Genomic DNA, 21229 nt, shown 5'->3' with positions numbered 1-21229 from the left:
GCCCCTTCCCCGCCCCTCCCCACTGGTGCATGCCTGCACGCGGCTCTTTCTCTCAAACAAATAAATAAATAAACAAATCTTTTAAAAAATAAAAATAAAAACGTTAGACACTCTCAAAAATCAGAAGACATCAGAAACAAATGAACCCCAGATGACAGTGTCCAGAGGGCACCCCCCCCATGGCGCTGGCACAAGAGGTCCCCTGCCAGTCCGGGGAGATGGGCGTGGGGGCAGTGTGTGCACAAGATGTGGCTGGGGGCCTGAGGTCACGGTCAGACCAACAAGCTCAACGATACATTCGCCCCCAGGTGGAATCACACTCGGGACACATCTGACTCTGACCTCTGGAAGGCTGTGGCTGCCACACTCTGGGCAGACACGGGGGTGTCCAGCAGCGCTCAGGGCAGGGGCCTGGGCCTGTGTGGGACCACGCCAGCACGGCGTCACCAAACGCAGAGGAGCAAAGCTGGGAGGAGCCATCCCTGTGGACTGCACCTGTGAGCAGGTGTCAAGGCTCCAGGTGACAGCACCGCCGGGACTACTACCACAGAAGTGCTGCCAGGGTGTTTCTGGGGAGCAGAGCACTAGCTATGCCCCAGGCCCTAGAGCCAGGGGACAGAACAGTCAGGGAAAGAAGGGTGGAAGCCACGTGGACAGAGGCCTGAACGAGCTGCACCAAAGCCGACAGCTCAAGGTCCTGAGGTGAAAACAGGTCAGTGTGTGCAAGGACAGCCAGGCCAGGGACCAGCCCCGAGATGAGGTCAGAGGCGGCCAGGGCCACGCAGGCCACGGAGGCAGGGGAAGCAGGTGGGGTCCGGGACCCATCTGCTGGCAGCATGGATCTCCGGGTGGACTGGACATGATACAGGAGACAAGGGGAGGGCCCACAATGACTGCTGGGCTTTGGCTGGAACAGCTGGGTGACACGAGGTGCTCGTTTTGGGCAGGTGGGAGGACTGGTAAGAGGGGGGTCCTGGTGTGCGGCTGAGGCCTGAGATGTCCACCAGGTATCAGGGAGGTACAAGGCACTGGGCATTTTCAGCAGAGAGAGCTGGTCAAAGGTGAGGCCCCGTGAGAGCACCAGGATGAGTGGACAGAGCAGAGCCCGGACTGAGGCTGGGACACCTGAGGGCCGAGGAGGCAGCAGGGGAAGTGGGAGGGAAACCAGGAGGCCAGGCTGGAGGCCGAGCAAGGACCACATTCAGGAAGAGGGCGCATGGCATGCTTCTGCAGGGCCCCCTCTCAGGAAACAGGGAGCTCCCACAAGGACTGGACCCAGCAAACCCAGGCCAAAGGGACTCACCATCTCGGGGCAGCCGACGATATGGAACCTGCACGGGACTCGGCACTTGCCGCACGCCCTGACGTGGTCCTGGAACTAGAAGGACGGACGCTGTAAGTGCCTTTACTGTCTCTTCCCCACCTGTGCACTGGCCGGACCACTGGACCCACCGCCGTCAGCCTGGCCTCTTCAGTCTCGTCCTGAACAAAGCCTGACGGCCCCGTTCCAGAGCCAAAGGTGCATACGTGCACACGTCCATGCACACACAGCTTGCGGTGTCACTAAAGGGAGGTGGGTGCAGGCTGAGGGCCTCACGCTGTGGGCCAATGTCTCAGAACACCTGCAGACACCCCACCCTGTGCTTGGGCCTCTGCACCCCGGACTCTCTGCCCTCAGCTCGTAAGATGTGTGGTGTCTGAGGCCCCGGGGCCTTGGGAGCAAGGAGGGGCCGGCCTGACCAGGGGTCAGACCCCCACCACTGATGCAGCGCGGTGCTGGCGCACGACAACACAGAGCCCAACCGGAAAGATGGAGAACCCGAAAGAGAGCCACTGCGCACGCGCTGGCACTGACACAGCAGCCCCTCCTGCCGGCAAAGACAGGCGGACAGCTGCTCTCCGAAGTGGGCGAGGGCAAGGGGCAGCCACGGGGCTGCTTAAGAGTGGTCCCTCTGCCTCCATCCTCCTGGGCCCTGGAATGACAAACAATCAGAGCTACAAATGCCAAATGCAAAGACAAAACGTTACACTAAGTAAAAGGATAAGGGACCGTAACCCAAGCTAACTGACACTTAGAATTCCCAAAACAGATAAAAGGACTAAGGTTCTCTCCCCACGGTGAGAAATGGGCAGGAGTCCCCAGTGGTCCCTGGTCCCCACTGAGAGAAACGCAGGTGAACCCTAAGCAAAAGCCCCCAGTGGCATCCATGATTTGAGAAACGCAAACTGAAACTCCTGGGACAGTCCTTCTCAGCCGTTGCACAGTGAGCCCCCGAGGGTGTCACCACACCTACTGGTGGGGCCGGGACCTGGGCTCTGACCTCTGACCTGTCAGCACACTTTCCCTGGTTCTCACTCTGGACCCACACAACCGTTTCACATAGTAAAAGATAATTTGTTCTAGAAGGGCAATCTTAGAGACTCGAAAGCAGAGACAAATGGCAGCTCACCACCGAGAGACTGCCTCACGGCACTGCCAGACACAGCAGGCTGACTGTGCGTCCTACAAGGGCGGAAGGAGCCGGAAACAGGCCACGAGCACAGTCAACAACCGCATGGGCAGTGCAGGGCTGTGTCTGGGGGTGGGGGCGGGGGGCAGCACCAAGCAGCTCCCAGGAGGAAACGAGCAAGTACCAGGATGCCCCGCAGCAAGACAGGCACAAACACAGAAATCGGGGAAAAGTCGTGACTGCCAGTATGAACCCACAACACAGCTCCTCTCACGATGGAGCACCGAGGGGCGCCTGGGTGGCTCAGCCACTCTTGGTTTCGGCTCAGGTCATGACTGCAGGGTCCTGAGATCAGGTCCCATGTCATGCTCCCCGCTCAGGGTGGAGTCTGCTTGTCCCTCTCCCTCTGCCCCTCACCCCATCCCGCTCACGGGCTCACGCTCTCTCTCAAATAAGAAAACAAAACAAAACCAAAAAAATCCAGCACAGAGGCCCGCTCCCGCCCCCGAAGTGCTATGGATGAGAGGCAGCACGTGGACAGGCGCTGGGCCAGGGTCTCAGGTGTGGGTGACTTCTGCCAGGCTGGGTCATTCCCACCTCCGGAAGTGTAACAAAAAAGCAGCCCACAAGTGACCCAACACTCTTGCCATAAACCGTCACTTCTCCTTCCGGCGCCAGGTTGGAGCCCCGCACCACGGGCACAAGCCCCGCCCCGACAACGCGCACCGGCCCCCGCCTGTCCTCGGAGGTGCCCGGAAACAACTTACTTTCTCCCGTGAGATCTTCTTCTTGCCACAGCCATCGCAAGTCAAGGGGAACTTGGGGCAGACTTCATGGTGCGCCTGAAAGACAGCGGTCAGGGGCCGGGGCGCGTGTGAGGTACCTGTGCCGTCTTCGTGGCCCCATTCTGGGACAGCGGCTCCCCTGAGGCCCCCAGTGGGGTGGGTCCTGCAGGCGCTTGGAAGCATCAGAGATCAGAACCTCCTCTTCATCTGGCAGCTCCAGGGCAACAAGAGAAGGATAAGCCACCGGCGGTGACTCGGGGAGAATGCTGCTGCCAGTCACCCTAACTGAAACCGGGCCACGAAGGGTGCCAATGGCCACTACTGAGGAGCAAGGCTGGGGGCAGCAACCACAGCCCTGCGAGGGGCTGGAACGCCTCCGGGAGACACCCCTGGCGCCCCGACGCACTGTGGCCCTCAGCGGGCCTCTGCATCGAATGGCTTACAGAGGAGGGTACCGAGGAATGCAGCAAGGGCACCTTAGGATGCAATCGGCCAACCACGCGGCCCAGCTTCTTCAAGAAATAAGCAGCAAAGGAAAAGAAAGACATGCATGGAGCGCCATTAAAGATGAAGAGACCTTGTAGACACGTCATCGAGAGGCAGTGAAGGACAGACGCTCACAGACGTCAACGAACATGGGCGCCAAGTGAGTCAGGGATGGCAGGAAGTCGCCATTAAGACTCAGAAGTGACAGTAACACGTACGGCTCTCTAGAAACAAACGGGCTCAGAAATAGTCTCAAGAATTTTCAGAGGAAACGACACAAAGCGTGGGACCCACGCAGTAAGCGTGCAGAGCCCGACGCAGCCTGGTACGTGCTGACACGGACACACGCAAGTGAGGGTGGCATGGGCCTCGCACTGCTGCTGTGTGTGTGCATTTCTCTAAAATAAAATAGCTTTTTAAAACAACTCAGCTTTGCCTTCATACCCAGCCCAGTTTCCCACCAAAAACCTTCTACCCGAATGGCTGCGAGGGAAGGCTGGTGGCACGCAGCGAAAATGCCAACCCAGCCACGAGGGCAGGACAGTCAGCTCGGCACCGTGGGGACAAGCCGCAGGGCCAGGCTGGGAGCGCGGCCAGGCGCCCTCACCTTCAGGTCCGCCCAGCAGCAGGGCGCCCGGCAGTGCCTGCAGCTGAGGCTTCTCTCCGGGCACTCCTGCTCCGAGTGACGCGCCTTCTCCCCGAGGCGAACCAGACCTTTGCATGCCGGGCACTCGGTCAGCGTGAACGGGCAGTGTCCTTCATGGCAGCTCTGGCAACAAAGGGAGCAAAGTGTCAACAGAGCGCACAGGGGCACACTGCAGGCCACCATCACAGGGCCCCGTGTGCGTACAGAGACGGCCACCGGTCCCACCCCACGAGCGCCAGACGAGGGGTGCCACTCCACACACCAAGAACCTCACTTGCTGTAATACCTGTGCTCCGGGACTCAAGTCTAGCTGGTTGCACCCCCCCCACATGACACCCCAAAGCATCCCTCCCTGGGGAATGCTCCAGAGTGACAGGGACAACAGGACCACTGTCCAGATAGAGGGGCCGCAGAAGGCAGGGACGGGGTGGCGTATGGAGAGGCAGGAGCAAAGGGAGGACACTCCAAGGGGCGGCAGAGCCCAGGGGGAGGGCCAGGCGGGCAGAGGGCCTAGAGCAGGGCAGGTTCTAAGTGGACAAAAGGCCCAGGAGTGACGAGAGCCTATATGCTGGGAGGAGAGGCCCAGGGAGGGTGTGTGGTGACCTGGGGAGGCAGGGCCCAGCCTGGGGCCCTCCAGCTGACAGCACCCAGGAAGAAGGTGCAGGGAGGTGTGGCCGAGGTGGAGAGAGGACAGGGGGGCATGTGCTGCCCCCTCTGGAGCCACAGAGCCACGAGCAGGGGGAAGGGAAAACCCAGCCAAACCACAGGTGGTGGCTTTCCTTTTTTTTTTTTTTTTTTAAAGACCTTATTTATTTATTTGACACAGAGAGAGACAGCCAGCAAGAGAGGGAACACAAGCAGGGGGAGTGGGAGAGGAAACAGCAGGCTCCAGCGGAGCAGGGAGCCCGATGTGGGACTCGATCCCAAGACCCTGGCATCACGCCCTGAGCCAAAGGCAGACGCTTAACGGCCACCGAGGCGCCCCATGGTGGTGGCTTTCCTGAGCATGATGGGGACGCTGTGGGAAGGGACTTGGCAGCAAAGGCGGGCAAGGTGGGGCCAGAAAAGGTGGGGAAGGGCGGGCAGGAATGCCTCCAGGACAGCAGGAAGGACCTGGAGCCTGTCCCCGCCCAGCCCTGCAGGGCCCGGAGCCCACAGTCCAACACACCCTGCAGGCCCGTGGCAAGTCTGCCAGGAAGGGGAACAGCAAAGGGGCGCAGGGTGTAGGAACGGGGAGCTCAAGGTTTGTTTGCTGTTAAGTATTTTTTACTGCGGTAAAACGCGACATAAAGTTTACCATCTTAAGTGCTTTTAGGGCGATAGCGCGTTCACACTGCTGCGCAGCGTCCCCTCCGTCAATCCCCAAAACAAGGTCATCTTCCCACATTGGACTCTGTCCCATTAAACCCTGTTCCCAGCCCCCGCCCGTGTCTGTGGGCCCCACTCCTCCGCCTTCTGGGCGCTCCCACTCACACACAGGACGGGCCCTCTGTGCCGGGTGACCTCACCCAGCACCATGTTAGCTTCTAGGCAGGACTGGCTAGGGCACACTGGGGACGATGTGGAGCCTGCCGGGGACGGAGCCGGAGGTCACTGAAGAGGAAAGTTCTGGACTGGCCCGAGCAGGAGGAGGCCCTCCACCGGGGGTTCAGCATCCCCACAAAGACTCGGGCTGGGGCAGCCGTGGGCCGCGATGCCCTCCTCAGGGACGGGGTCTTCAGGGCTTTCCCAGAGACGTCGCTGCGGCGCACTTGAGAGCAGCAGGGAGGGCCTCGGCCGTGCTGTTCCCGAGCGGGGAACACATTGGCCGTGTCTCCACCCCGTGCCACGGGCTTGGCTGTTGGGGCCAAAGCCCAGCACTTCCAGAGGGAACACAAGCAATAGCTGAACTCCAGAGACGCGGCACACATGCGGCGCCCTACCCGCCAGCTTTCCCGCGTGCAGACTCCCGGAGTCACGTCCGGTGGGGCCCATACCTCACAGGACCCCACGCCACAAGCTCCCAGAGCAGGCGGCCCTGCCCCCTGCCCTCCCACGGGGGCACACCCCAGACCAAACGCCACGCTCCCAGCAAGCCTCCCCGGTGACCCCACGGCAGCCCAACAGAGCTCCCCACAGGCTGCCACGCGAGGTCCCACTGTTGGAAGGACGCACAGCAGGCAGGCAGGCCGGGACACACCCCGCCGCACGACACCCCGCATATGCCGCGGTCCAGCAGAGGGGCACCCGCGCACGGTCACCGCAGTCTGCTTGGGCTCCCCGCCGCTCCCTGCCCACATGGCCCAGCCCCCACAATCCACCGGCACTGCGGCACAGCGTAACTTCCCAGCTTCCTGGGGCTGTGGCAGACGGACGCCGCAGAGCCCCCCAGGGCCGAACGGTAGGCAGCGCCCGAGCCACGCCGAGTACCCAACAATCACAGAAAACCCAGCAGGAGTCTCAGAATGATCACGGCTCACAAAATGAAAACCACACAGCACCTACAGGGAAAGAGCTTGGATTTAACTAAAAGGGTGTCGTTTAGCGCACGATAAAATACTAGCGGGAGTGACGCGGGGCCCCCAAAGCAGCACACAGTAAGCTGGCCCCGGATAGACGGGCAAGGGTACACAGCCCTCTGCTGATTGCCACCCCCGCCAAGTGTCTGACATCAGAGACCTGCGCGCCTGTCACCCCAGGGCCGCCTCTGAGCAGGCCCACAGCATCGTCACCAGATCAGACAGCCCCCTTACATCGGCTCGGAGAGAAGCACACACTTTGGAGAAATCAGTAATTTATTCAACCAGAATTCAAACTAACTGTCCCCGCAAACAGAGCCGTGCTGACTGTGAATTCACTGGGATGAATTCATGCCTGACTCGGCCTTCCGTTTCAACTGTGACCTCCCATAACCTATGTATCCTTTCCGGCCCCTTCTATGGAGAGCCTTCCACCTGCCAGCTGGGCCCTCCCCTGCCACGGGCCACAGGCTCCCATGCCCATCTCCAGGGCAGCCCAGGGGCCGTGCACCAGACACCTTCCGCACTTGGCAGGCGCTCCGCAAACATCTTGACCTGAACTGGAGTTTTAAATCATTGTATTCTTAGAGAATACTAGACATCATCGCAAAGGAAAATCACATTCAAAGGCTAACCAAGACTTTCCAAACAGCTCAGCCACAGCACCAGCGTTTCACAACGCCACCATGAACTCAAGCACCGCAAAGGGCAGCCCTGTTGGCTCGGAGTGGGGGGCGGCTATGCGTGGAGGCCTTGATCTCGCCCAGGCCAGTGACGTTCACAGCCAGGGCGAGATTTCACCAAAGGGCCAGGCCTAGTGTCCCAGAGCAGCGCCCGCCCTCCCACATGACCAAACCCACCCTCTCAGGGACTTTCCGGGGCTCTCCGGGCCAGCCAGGGACTTTCCAGCCTGCATGCCTGCAGGGCCGTGGCCGAGCCCACAGGCTGGCTGCGGTCCCTGGCCCTCCGCCGGAGGCCCATGAAGCCACAGCCTGCCCGCACCACGGGCCTGGGGGCAGCAGAAACCGGCCGCCAGACTGGAAGGCGGGGTTATTCCACCTGTCCCCAGGGGGTCTCTGGGTCCCTGCAGAAGGCAGCACAGCTCCCCGTGCCTGCTCCCCGTGCCTGCTCCCCGTGCCTACTCCCTGTGCCCCACATGGCCTCCTGCACCCCCCCCAAACCCCCAGAGCCTGCTCGGGCTCTCCACCCTCCCAGGAGAGACCCAAACCCAAGGCCTACTCTCTGGACAGCCCCAGACAGTGACAGCTGCAGACCTCTTCCACTGAGCAGAGCCTCCCGCCTGCACTCGTGCAGCCTGGGGGCCTCTGGGTCTCAGTCCTGGGAAGGGATCAGAAAGGGTGTGGGGAGCCCAGGGCTGCTCCACTTCCAGGACCCAGGTGTCCACTGGAAGGAAAGGGCATCTCCTCGCCTACCCGCCGGAGGCTCCTCCCTAGACACGGCAAAGCTGCTCCTCTGCAAACACACAGCTCACAGCCTGGAGACCAGAAAGTCCGGCTGGCCAAGACAGCACGGGAAGTTGGCACGCGGTCCGGGAGCAGGAAGAGAGACGCCCGCCAGAAGCTCAAGTCCCAATTCCAGCCGCCATCACAACTCAGTGCCCAGCGCCCACCTCATGACAGGGGCTATCCCGGGGCCTGGGGCAGGAGCGTGCCTGAGCTTAGGAGAGCCAGGGTTTCATGCCAACTGCCCCTCTAGACTCGCCAACAGGGCTGCCCACTTTGAGAGGCCTACCTGCTACTCTGCACCACACCCGACCGCCCACCCTGGCAGTCACACTGCCCCTTCCGGCCTCTCTGGGCTTCACTGTTCCGGGGCCCTCACGGTGGTGGACTCCCACAGGACCTGTCCTCCAGGACGGGCTCACTTCACTGAACACAACGTCCTCAAAGTCCACCCACATGTCAGGATCTCCTTCCTTCCTTTTTATGGCTGAATACCACCCTGTGGCGTGGAGAGACCACATCTGGTTTGTCTCATCGTCGGTTAGTGGACACCCGGCTACCACGACGTCTGTGCTCGAGTAAGCGCCTGAGCTGTGAGAGTTTGGCGGGAGCGAGCGAGCGAGTGAGCTACGGAGGCTGCACGCACGCTGGCGCCTTCTGAGCCTCCACGGGTAGGTCCGGCTGCCAGCTGCGAATCCCGCAGAAGCCCCCACTGCCGACGCAGGGACGCAAGCCAGCCCTGCCTGGCTGACACGGGCACATCAGCCACTACCCTGTCACTGGCCACGTGCCTTTCTGTGACCACAGACCGAACAGGAAGCCCTTATCTGGGGGCGCCTGGGTGGCAGAGCGGTTAAGCGTCTGCCTTCAGCTCCGGGCATGATCCTGGCGTTATGGGATCGAGCCCCACATCAGGCTCCTCTGCTATGAGCCTGCTTCTTCCTCTCCCACTCCCTGCTTGCGTTCCCTCTCTCGCTGGCCTGTCTCTATCTCTGTCAAATAAATAAAATCTTTAAAAAAAAAAAAAAAAGAAAAAAAAAAAGAAAGCCCTTATCTGAAATCACACGGAAGGATGCCCCTGAGCAAAAAAGCTCCTTTCTCGCACGTCCCGGGAGATGCCGCAGCGGTGCCCTCAGAGGCAGCACGAGGTCTGCCACACGCTGCCGCCCCGCCATGGCATTCCGGCGAGCGGAAAACTGGGCCCAGGGAGGCAAACCCCGCTCCTGAGGCCCCGATCCCTGTAAGACTGCGTGCACATACGGTGAGCGGTTACACGCTCCCCGGCGGGCTCACGCAGGCTCCGTGTGATTGCTTTGCGGTGGGGTTCAGGCTCGGGAGGCAGCCCTACCTCATACTCTTTAAGGGTCCCCTTCCAGGTGCAGCCGTCGCTAGGACAGATGGCCGGCAGGCTCTCCACCTCCCTGCGTGCCGCGTTGTCTGGGAAAGCCTGAGGAGAGCATTCCTGGGGTTAGGCCTCCTCCCCCCGCTGCCCGCCACCTACCCCGCCACCAGCGCTGCAAGTCTTCCGGACTGAAGCCTAGGACCAAGGTGCCTCTCCCGCAGCGGCTCTAAGCTCTAGACGTGACCGTGGCAGGGAGGAGCGCATCCTAGCTGCTCAAGTGCCACGCAGCCATTGGTGGTGTTAAAAGAAACGCCAGAACGATTTCTGCCCATTCTGACATTTTTTGCTTGAGGACTTTTCACTTACCGAACCACTTTCCAAAATCGAGACGCCTTCTTCATATATGCCCTCGTGAACGCAGGCAGCACAGTTCTGAGGCCCGGAGCTAGGGAAGAAGGGGGAAAGGCCCGCCGTCAACCCCACTGCAAAGAAGGCCAGGTGCCTCGGGCCGACCCCAGCTCTCCGCGTTCTGCGCCTTCTAGACTGACACTGCATCGGTCATGAGCACGCATCACGGTACCATGTTGAAAACCTTTAAAACAGGTGAGATGACCCCTCCCACTGCGAACAGAGGTGCTCTCTGACAGCCCCACCACTCAGGGCCAGGTACCCAGGAATGCGGTGTTGGCTGCCTGCGCTCACCCTCAGCCCTCCACGTGCCACAGGGCCCCGCCCTCAGACTAGCCGTCACAGGCTCTTGGGTACGTGTTATCTGGACCAGTGCATCCAGTGCTAACGCAACATGCGCCAAGAGTGTGACTGTAAATGGTCTTGTGCCCACATGACAAACTAGGAACAGCAGAAAACGGACTATAATGGTGTTTATTTCACCTCCCCCGCCGGCGTCCAAAGCGCCCAGTCAACCCACCCTCTTTGGTTACTAACTTCACGCTCTCGTTGGCAGCAAACCTCTGCCATCAGGGAGCACCCCCGGAGCACATCTCCTGCGGATGCGTGCTTGCCTGGAGCCGCCTCCCTGGACGGCACAGCCCCGAGGTGGACCCCACTGCCCGCCAGCCACCCGCAGTACCTCAGGATGCTGGTCAGACAGTAGGAGCAGTAGCGGTGGCCGCACTGAGCCTGGAAAGGCCTGCGCAGGACGTTCTTGCAGGCCGAGCACAGATACTTGTCCTCCGGCTTGGTCCCCAGGAGGGTCTTCGAGAAGCCAGGCTGCAACAGATCTAGGGAACCGGGAGGGGTCACGCTGGCTGCAGCCATGAGAGCCGCGAACCGCCACGTCCTAAGGAAGAACACAGAGCACGTCATGGAGGGTCCCTAGGGGGGCCTCAACTCCAGGGTCCTCCTCTGGGGAAAAGAGCCCTTGCTCAGCAGTGAAGGGTCTGGGCTGTCAAGCTGAATGGTGGTCAAGAATCCGAGAAGCAGGATTTAGCACTCTGGAGAGCCTTGGAGACGACCTAATCCCATCTCCCACCACACGCACGGAAGCCAAGGCTCCGCTAGGGAGGCAACCTGCCCAGGCCGCACAGCTACACCGCCCGCCCACCCAGAGCCTCCAGACCAACGGCTGTCCTCAAAGTCACCCACCCCACTCTGCTGTGACCCGTGGACAGAGCGCGTGCCAGCATCTGGGGATGCCACCTTCCCGCCAACACTGGCCATCCGCAGTCCTTGATCCTTGTGCCTTCCTGCCCAGCGCAAGCTCCCCACGTATCAGCCCGGCAGGAAATTCTGACGTGCCTGTGCTCCGTAGGAGGCAGTCACCCTACACGTCGGCCTCTCCAGTGTCACCCCTGAGAGGAGGCATGCAGCCCGCCTGGCACCACTGCTCTGCTCCCCAGCCACCGTCACCAGGGTCCCTCTCACTTGAAAGCTGCCCTCCGCTATCCACCAGGCCTTGGCAAGGCCTCCAAGGCAAGGCAACGAGGACACACGAGTCAGACAGGGGAGAGGCTTCCACAGCATTCTGAGACCTTGCACGAAACACGCTGTTCAATGTCCAGAGTCTCAAAAAGCCAAAAGCAACCGCACATGCTCACCCTCAAAAAAGGACGAGCGCCCACAGCCCCTGAACAGGAGGCACCATTAACTCAGAACTGCCCCGGCCCCCTCACAAACGCTCCAAGAGCTTCCTTCCCCAAATGCCCCTGGAAACACATCTCTGTGTCTTCTCCCGGATGTGCACAGGGAGCACACCAACTTTCCAACCAGGAAATGATATGTCTCTTTCCTATGTCCGTAAGGCTGTCTTCAGCGTCCTGAGCTGGTCGGACACCACAGGAAGCAATGACAGACAGTGTGTCCCTGTTTCCTATCTACGGGGCAAAGCCACTTTCAACCAAGGCTTCTGGATTTGTAGTCTGTGAGGCCCTGCTTGGGCTGGCCTGCCAGAGCACACAGGTTATATTTTTATTACCTGCATTTACTCCTCCAACCACCGGACACACGGGGGTTGTGCCCACGGCCACTCAGCAGGATGGCACGGGTCCCTCCCGCTGGTCCACATGCTGTCAGCACGTGTGGGCGTGTCTGGGCCCCTGGACCACCCATCTGTCCCTTTGACAACTGGGGGATTTCCTTCTTTCAAGCCCTCATGACACAGACATGTAAGCACTAGAAGGTGCCACTTAATAAAGCCTTTGGTGAAAGAGCTAACCCAAAAGTTGGAGAGCTCATGGATGCACTAACAGGGCTGGCCCGGGCAACCGAGGAGGGAGGACACCCTCGGCGCACAATTTTTTTTTTTTTTAAGATTTTATTTATTTATTTGACAGAGAGCAAGAGAGCCAGCGAGAGAGGGAACACAAGCAGGGGGAGAGGGAGAGGAAGAAGCAGGCTCCTAGCGGAGCAGTGAGCCCCATGTGGGGCTCAATCCCAGGACCCTAGGATCACGCCCTGAGCCGAAGGCAGACACTTAACGACTGAGCCACCCAGGCGCCCCTCAGCACACAATTTTTAAGGCCACATTTGTGCTACACACAAGTACTTGCTAGAACAAAGGACCCGTGAAAGTCCACTCACTCTCATGAGAGGCATTCTGCATATTTTGTCTTTTTTCTGGTCATACTACTAAACTGATTTCATGAACCATCAATGATGTGAAGATCAGTGCTCTGCAAACTACATTAGAGACTTTGACCTTTAAATAACACTAGACAAAACAAGCCACACTCTTTAGATCTCTATTTTATGTTCAATGCATTAAGCGACATAGACCACCGCATCTAAAGGGCTCTAAACTTATAGTCATATTTTACACAGAGGGAAAAGGAAATAAGAAACAGACACCATCATGACAGGGTGCAAGGGTTACGGTGCTGCTTTTCTCATTTTATAACCTCACGGAAAGCTTCCCTCAGCATCTGTGAGACAAGGCTTTATTGCTTGGCATTGGTGTTCCATCTTCTTGAAGCCAGGACCAGGTTTTTGGCCGACTGATCACACCGGTGGCAGACTGAACTCATCATACTAACCCATCAACGTGTACTCCCGTTAGATGCAAAAGAGCCACACAAACAGCCTCTTTTTCTCAGTGATGAGAAAGGTAAAAGGCCACAACACACAGCCAGGCCTCGATGGCCTCACCAACACAGCCTACTCAGCGGTCACAGCAATGTGACACAGTCGGATGGTGGCAGTCTGTATTTCTGTTCTGAATGTGGAGAAGTGGCCCTAGAGCGCCCAAGGAGCCCACCCATACCACCACCGACCCACAGGTCCCACCACTGTGCTTGCGGAGTTCCCAGCTTACGTCCTTACACGTGTTGTCCAAATCTCACTCACAAACACATTTCAACTTTGGAGAACTGTAATAAAAGACATCATTAAGACTCAAAAGTGTCAGGGGCGCCTGGGTGGCACAGCGGTTAAGCGTCTGCCTTCGGCTCAGGGCGTGATCCCAGTGTTATGGGATCGAGCCCCACATTGGGCTCCTCTGCTAGGAGCCTGCTTCTTCCTCTCCCACTCCCCCTGCTTGTGTTCCCTCTCCCGCTGGCTGTCTCTATCTCTGTCAAATAAATCAATAAAATCTTTAAAAAAAAAAAAAGACTCAAAAGTGTCGTGCCAAAATGTAACACTTTGAGGGACGCCTAGGTACCTCAGTAGGGTAGGCGTCTGCCTTTGGCTCAGGTCATGACCCCACAGCGCTGGGATGGAGTCCCACACTGGGCTCCCTGCTCGGTCGGGAGCCTGTTTCTCCCTCCTCCTGCCGCTCCCCCTGCTTGTGCTCTCTGACAAACCACTTTTAAAAAGTAAACAAAAAAAAAGTAACACTCTGAAGGCCATCAACAGGTTAGCCCTGCTGCTGTGGAGTGGTGCTTGCCCCAAGCCTGGGAGAAAACCCCCGTCTCTGGCTCTGAACTCCTGAAGCTCTAGGTGGTCTGCACACACCCACTCAGCTGAAATTACACGAGGCCCGGGGCCTCCCCAGATGACCGGTGCAGCCAGCAGCACCAGACAAAGGTGCCAAGGATGGTGGGTGGGCCAGCCAGCGACTGCACGTAGGAGAACAGCACTCAGGAGTTATGAGCTCCCCAACCTGGAACCAAAACGCCCTACTGGTCCTGTCAGGGTTCCAAATCCTCTCCCTGGGAAGTTGGTTATAAACAAGATCTCCATTTGCAATGATTCGTGGGAACGTGTGAACAAACATTCCCATTCAGCCTGTCCTGGATTTCATATTCATTCATTCCCCAAAATCAAGCTTCAGACATGAATGCACAAACTTCATACAACGAACAGATTTGTATTTTGTTAAAAGGGCATTTCTACTAGAGACAAAACAGTATGTCCAGAATGGTTCCAGTTATCTGAAGTTAGAGGACAAGCAAAACTAGCCTGTGATAACAGAAGCTGGGAAGCGATCCCCTTTGGTGGCATGGGGCTGTGATACACTAGATACTCGCTCTTCTTCCCTGTCCCTGGCACAAAGCTCCTAAAACCCCTGGGATTTCCTGAGCCATGGGGACAGGAGAGCCTCTCTGTTATTCATAAGCCCCTTCCACACCCGCCCCCCATGACCTGGGAAGGGGAGGGGCTGGAGATTGACTTAATCACCAATGACCAATAATTTAATCAATCGTGCTTTCATGACAGAGTCCCCATAACGCCCTGAAGAGTGAGGCTCAGAGCTCACAGGCTGGTGACGCGTCACAGTGCTGAGAGAGCACAGAACTCCACGTCCCTGCCCCATACCTTGCCCTGTGCATCTCGTCCATCGGGCTGTTTCATGGAATGAGCGTTTGCCGGAGTTCTGTGAGCCACTCTAGAAATCACCGAACCCAAGGAGGGGGTCCCAGGAACCACATATTTGGTGTCAGAAGTACCATGAGTAGAGAAACAGCCATTTTCCACTCAGGGGGTCAATGCCTGCAAGGCGCAAGAGGGGGTCTTTTGGGATGCTGGAAATGACCATATATGTAGACAAAAGTGCATCTAGCTATATGCTTAGGATTTGTACGTTTTGCTGCACAAATACCTCGTTCAAAAAAAACAAAAAAAAAAGGAATTTCTATTCCCAAAGAGTCAAAAAAGGCCCTTAAATCCCTAATTACGGTGCACTCATGCATGTTCATCCAAAATAACCCTGTCTCATGATATTAGAAATGGCACAAACCTGAAAACCAGGTTCTGACATGGAAGAAGCCCCACAAAGAGTAGGGGCATCCCAGCCCCTTGACAAGCCCAGGTCATGCCTCGGTGCGGAGCACAAGGACCCAGGGAAAGGGGCAAATCTGCAAGAAACCACTGGCTGAGCTGGGGGCCACAGGGCGCTGACTCCACCGTCCCCAGTCGGGGGCGTGAGCATGGGGTAGTGGTTTAAGTTCCCGAAGGGCAGGCTGCACAAACCAACATCAAATGACATGTGGGCGTACCTGGCTGCTGGTGTGGGCGGCACCGTGCCGCCAGCAGACACGTGGGTTCAACACTCGGCCTACGATGCCCCAAATGCCAGGGACTGAACTTCCCAAATTCATGTCCTCGCTGACAGCCAGTTCTATTTTGTACAATACTGGGAATCCAGGTCAGATTTCACCTGGTTCCACCCAGTTCCAACACACCTAACAAGCCCACTCAAGCAATAGTCAAGAACTCCAATCAGCATGCAGCTGGGAGCACAAGAACCGCCCCCCCCAGGACTAGAAATCCACTTTAAAATTATAATTTTATACTTAAGTTCATCTTTTCAAGGCTCAGCATAATGCCAAATTGTAAGCAGCCAACTTCACACCCAACAACGGCTTCTCCTAAGGCAGAGTGAACAAATACTGTGGGGGAGCATTTCTAGTCCGAAGGGCCAGCGCACATGTCGTCACACAATCTACGTGCTGACACCGAGCACCTCAGAACTGGGGCTCTCAACAGAGACAGGGCGACCAGTCAGTCACGATGCAGCCACTCTTGTTCGTTCCCCCTGCCCCTCTCCCTTACCTCTAGGTGTCAGTGCCCGCATGTCCCCTGCCCCCTCGACAGCTGGGCCTCCATCTCAGCCCAAAAAGCTCCAGCCACCTTCTCAGAGACCACTCTCCCACCCACCACCTTGAACGCGTTAGTAAGCCCCACAGCTCCACCCTCTCCAAACACCCAGCACCTGAGCACACTGCTACCGCCAGGCCCTGGCCGCCGTCCACTGTGGCCTGAGTCACAGCTGTAGCCTCTTGTGGCCCTCCTGGCAGCCAGAGGGGCCTTTGGCTAGGACTCAATTACTCTCCCCTCAGATCCCAAGGCTTCCCAGTAGTTCTGCCACCACCCTGCCAGTCCGAGGGTTGTGGTTTCTCCACAAGGCCTTCCCTCTCAGCGGTCAGGAAACCACCCTGCGCGGGCCTGTCTCCTCTGGAGTGTGAGCTAAGCACCAGGAGGAACGGGAGGGCGGGGGGCCAGGCCTGTGCACGGGGTGCAGGAGCGCACTCCATGTTTCCCAGACTCCCCAACTTCTCCACGGGCTCCTACACCCATTAATCCAGACTTTCCTCCACACCATCCCAAACGGGGCACCGCTATCCTGGAAACCGTACGCACCATCCCTTCTGAGGCACCCCCTATTCTACCTCCTACCCCCATCCCTGCTGAGTACTCGCCTCGCTAAACCACAACCAGGTTACAAGACCCCCCTGCTCCACTGCCCCTGGGGCCCTGCCGGGAATGTGGTCTTCCCGGGCTCATACCCTCTGTGCAGGGATGGGAGGCTGTGGTGGGACAGTGATAAGTCCTCCCTGTGGACACAAGGCCCAGGCCCTTGAGTGGTCCTCATTCACCCCCACAAAGGAGCAGTGCATGGAGAACAGCGCACCAAGCACAGGCCTGGGGTCCAGAACACAATGAAGGTGTGCACCCCATTCCTGGCATCATGTGTGCAGTCCGTGGGTAATTTCTTCTGGATTTTCTTCTCTGGACCTCCTTGCCCTTGCCTCTCCACATGTTTGTGATGTCCTGCCTCGGACACCCACCCGCCAGTGTACTGACCATGCTGGTGGGAAGGTGGGCAGACTGGCATTTCCCACTGCCAGAGAGGGACCCATATCTGACTCTTAAAACACAAAGTGAAACAATGCTTTCTCCGGGAACAAGTGACCACTGTAGGTCCCGTGCTCTAGTCCCCGAATTATAACCATTGCTGCAACCTACTCCTTCAGGTCCCCAAAGAAATGGCATTTGCATTTATTTCCCCAGGGAAGTTTAAAAACCACTCAAGAGAAAGAGAAACCCCAGCTGAAAGCCCCCTCCTCTTGGAGCCCCCCAGAAGGGAGCCAGCAAGGCAGTGCAGCAGCGAGGCGCACAGCCTTCGCTCTGTCCGTCTGCACGGATCTTCACAGGCTCCCGCCTGCACTGTGCGTGGTGTTGAGGCCACCGAGGCAGGTAGTGGGCCGGGACCACATAGCACAACGTGGCCACAGGACGCAGAGGTCTGTGACACAGCAGGACACTGGAAGGATACGTGGCACAGACTGGGCATGTTAGGAGGCACCTGCGGGCCAAAGGACCAGACCAGGAGCACCCGGGCGGGGGGGGGCACGCAGTTGGTTAGGTGCCCGACTCTTGGTTTTGGCTCAGGTCATGATCTCAGGGTCTCGGGATCAATCGAGCCCTGTGTCAGGCTCCGTGTTCAGCAGGGAGTCTGTCAGAGATTCTCTCTCCCTCTGCCCCACCTCATCTCTGCTTGAGGCTTGCATATAAATAAATAAATATTACCAAAAAGGGGGGGGCCTGCAGAGGCCCAACGCACTCAATGTCCCAGTGCATGCCTTTGGCAGCTATGGCCTCAGGAGCTGGACTTTATTCCGAGAACCAGGCACCCAGGGAGAAGGGCCACCCAGATGCGTGGAGAAGCCACCACTAGAAGCTCTGAGAGGCTCTGTGGCTTCCAAAGGGCTTGCAGCAAAGCAACTCTTAGTGTTTTGTTTGTTTTTGATTCAAGCATCAGTGAATACTGTGGCGTGTAAACCATACTGCACTCAAGCTGGCAACAATGTGAGGTCGGTTAAGACCTCCCCCTTAAACCCACCACTGAGTGAGTGCACAGATGCCAGGGCCCTCACAGGTGAGGCCGCTGCCGAGAGCTGCTGAGCTGGCCTGGTTCGCCCCTCCCGCACTGCCAGGCTCCGCGCAGGGCGTCTGCTCCCCCACACAATGCTGTCCTGGGCTCCATGGCCACGGACCCCTGAGCAGGCAGTTCTGAGTCGCCCCACTGCAGGATCTGGACCCCAGTGCCGAAGACCATCTCCATGTCCTCACCACCCACGACGGGACCCTCACTCGGCTCCTGCAGACACACAAGACAGCCCACCTCTACTCACAGGCAGCAGGACGCCACGGGGCTGGTACAGGTGCAGTAATGTTACAGGTGATCTTTGAACCACATGGATTTGAATTGCTCCGACACGCGTTTTTAGCAGCCCAGCGGACTAAAGGTACTTTCTCTCCCCTACGATTTTCTTAACGCCGCCTTCCTTCCTCTCGCTGACTTATGGTAAGAATGCGACACGCAACACACAAGACATAAAAAATTCGGGTTAACGGACTCTCCCTGCTCCGCGGCGGGCGGTCAGTGAAGTCCATAAGGAGTCAAAAGTCACAGGTGCTGCTGCAGCGCCAACAACACAGAGGGGAGTGTACCCGCGGCGCAAGGACACAAAGGTTTGTGAAGCACTCCCTCTCCGAAAAAGAAAGAAGGGCTGCTTGCTGACTTTCCTGCGCAGGGCTTGGAGCCCAACTCCCTGGACGTTCAAGGGTCAAGTGCAATGCAACTGACCCAGAAGGGCCTCCAGGCCCAGCAGGTGGGCGGCTGTGGACTGGGCGCCTGAGCTGCAGAGAAGGGCGCGGGGCAACGGGACGAGCGGGTGTGACCCGCAAGCGAGGGAGCCGGTCCCCTTCTAACAGGTCAGCAGCCCCGCTGGGGGCCGGGGCGCCCACCGCCGGGGTCAGGGCGCCGGACACAGGGCGCACAGGCCCGCCAGCGAGCGGTTTCCGGGCAGCTGCGCGGGAGCGGGGGTGGGGGCATGCGGCGCGCTGACCCTGGGCCGGGATCCCCCCCGCCGGCCGGAGCCGCCGTGGACGCCCGCGGGCGTTCGCGAACTTTCCTGTGCCGGCCCCGCACCGACTTTCGGTTTCCGGGCGGNGTAGCCGCGCGCCCGGAACTGCGCGCCCGCCCAGCCGCCGCCGCCGCCGCGGACCCGCCCCCCGAGCCCGCCTGACTGACTGGCGCGGGGGCCTACCGGGAGCGCCCGGCGAGCCGCAGCGGGCGCCGATTGGCCAGATGTCTCGCCCGCCCTCCGCCTCGGCCCCCCCGTTGACGGACTGACGCCAGGCCCTATCAGGGGAGCGCCGAAGGCCCGCAGCGGGCGCCGATTGGTCGGAGCCGCCGCGACGTGGGTACTTAAGCTGAGCCCCGGCTCGCCGGCAGCAGTGTGTGGGCGCCGATGCAGCGTGTGCTCTTGGGTTCCTCGTGTGGCGGGGGGCGGGCCTCTTGCGGGAACCCTTTCTGTGCGCCTCACCTCCCGAGAGCCTGGCCCATCGGCACCGCCGCAGCGCCTTTTCCTCCCCGGAGCCCGGCTCAGAGCAGGCCCTAGTTTGGGTTACAATCCTGAGAAAAAATACAAAAAGGCCCGGCTCACCTAAAGAGCCGGAGGGGTAGCGGGTCTCCTGTCGGGGTCGTGACATGTTCTAGAATCAGATGGTGCCGATCGTTGCCTGACATTAAGGATGTACAAACGCCACTGAATTGTCCCTTCTAACATGGTTTAAATGGTGGATTTCTTGTTGTGTGAATTTTTCCGCCAAACAAAGCCAAAATCGCACAACCCAGGGCCTCCAGACACGTGAAGATGTGGCACGCGCCAACACCTAGAAACAAGGCAGCGGTCTTGGTAGAGAAAGAGGGCTGAGCGCCGACCCCATCTCTGTCTCTGCGAGGCCAGCCTGTTTCTTGATCGGCGAAAGGAGACTGCCTCTCACTGAACACGCGTTCTGCTACGCATCTGACACTTGTCTCGTCGCCTACCGGTGTTCAGAGGTGGCAACCGCTCACTGAGTTTTGCAGAAAAAGAAATGAAGCCTCAGAGAGGTAAGATTCTTTACCCCAAGTCACACAGCGCATTCAGCACCCCCGCTCCGAGGGGATCATCTGAGCAATGGGAACGCCTGGGGGGATGGAATAAACCGGAGAACAGGGGCACCTGTGTGGTTCAGCATTTGAGCGTCTGCCTTCAGCTTGGGCCCTGATCCCAGGGTCCTGGGATCGAGCCCTGCATCAAGCCCTGCCTGCCTCTCTGCTCCATGGGGGTCTGCTTCTCCCTCTCTCTCTGCCTACCACTCCACCTGCTTGTGCTCTCTCTGGCTCTCTGTCAAATAAATAAATTCTTTAAAACAAAAATAACCCAAAAAAGAGGCAGGCCTTGAAGCGATGTGATTTAAGCGCTCCATGCTTGGTCCAGAAGTGCTGGCGTTGTGCATAAATGTTACTTGGTCTGGAGTCTGAGCTCCCCTTTCCACAGTGCCACGTCCTTGGATTCAGCTGCAAGGTTGCCTTGTCTCTAATAAAACTCAGGCAGCGGCTAGGTTCCATGAACTTTGAGGCTGAGTTTGCCACAAGCAACTCCCCAATCCAACCCACAGGTTCAGCGAGGTTTCATTCAAATCCCGTAACTAAGAGAGCTCCTCCCAGCATCTGGGAGGCCAAGGTTGTCCTGGGAACCCACCAGCAGCTCAGCAGGAAATGGTTCTTGTTATAAAGAGGAGGTTCACCTGCAGCAGTGTCCCCCCCCCGCCCCCTTCCTTCAGGGTGACATCAGGAAGCCGTCCACCTACCTTCAGCAGTGACCCCCAGAGAGTGTCAGACCCCACTCCTCCAGGATGGGGGACCGTGTGGAAGCGCTTCGCTGGCTCTGGCCCCCTCGGCCTGGCCCTGAGTCCAGAAGAGATTTCCGTGGCAAAGTTCCCGCCTCCTGGGCAGGCAGCCACTTGTAGACCTGTGCCTGTAGGGCTGCGCCAATCTCCAAGTACCTGCCAGTGGTTTCAGCAGGGAAATGCTTTTTGACTTTGCCGTTT

General features: G+C 58.5%; 1 protein-coding gene across 2 annotated transcripts in view; it reads right to left on the bottom strand.

Moving 5' to 3' along the window:
* The window catches only part of TRAF2 (TNF receptor associated factor 2), a 25560-nt gene extending 4335 nt beyond the window's left edge, over positions 1 to 21225 (bottom strand). The window contains exons 1-7 of one of the 2 annotated variants that reach the window (XM_034664856.1): positions 20990 to 21225; positions 10761 to 10970; positions 10037 to 10115; positions 9677 to 9775; positions 4329 to 4490; positions 3218 to 3292; positions 1304 to 1378 (exon numbers count right to left, since the gene is read on the bottom strand). In XM_034664856.1, coding sequence (XP_034520747.1) covers positions 1304 to 1378; positions 3218 to 3292; positions 4329 to 4490; positions 9677 to 9775; positions 10037 to 10115; positions 10761 to 10948 — 678 coding nt within the window. In that variant the 5' untranslated portion in view covers positions 10949 to 10970; positions 20990 to 21225. Of the gene's footprint in view, positions 1 to 1303; positions 1379 to 3217; positions 3293 to 4328; positions 4491 to 9676; positions 9776 to 10036; positions 10116 to 10760; positions 10977 to 19303; positions 19378 to 20989 lie in introns of those variants that run through there. The other variant, XM_034664855.1, reaches the window with a different exon arrangement.
* Positions 21226 to 21229: the final 4 nt, after the last annotated feature.

The sequence above is a fragment of the Ailuropoda melanoleuca genome, chromosome 7 (assembly GCF_002007445.2).
Source record: "Ailuropoda melanoleuca isolate Jingjing chromosome 7, ASM200744v2, whole genome shotgun sequence".
Taxonomy (NCBI): domain Eukaryota; kingdom Metazoa; phylum Chordata; class Mammalia; order Carnivora; family Ursidae; genus Ailuropoda; species Ailuropoda melanoleuca.
The sequence above is the reverse complement of the archived record's forward strand: the minus strand, read 5'-3'. Positions and strand labels throughout refer to the sequence as shown.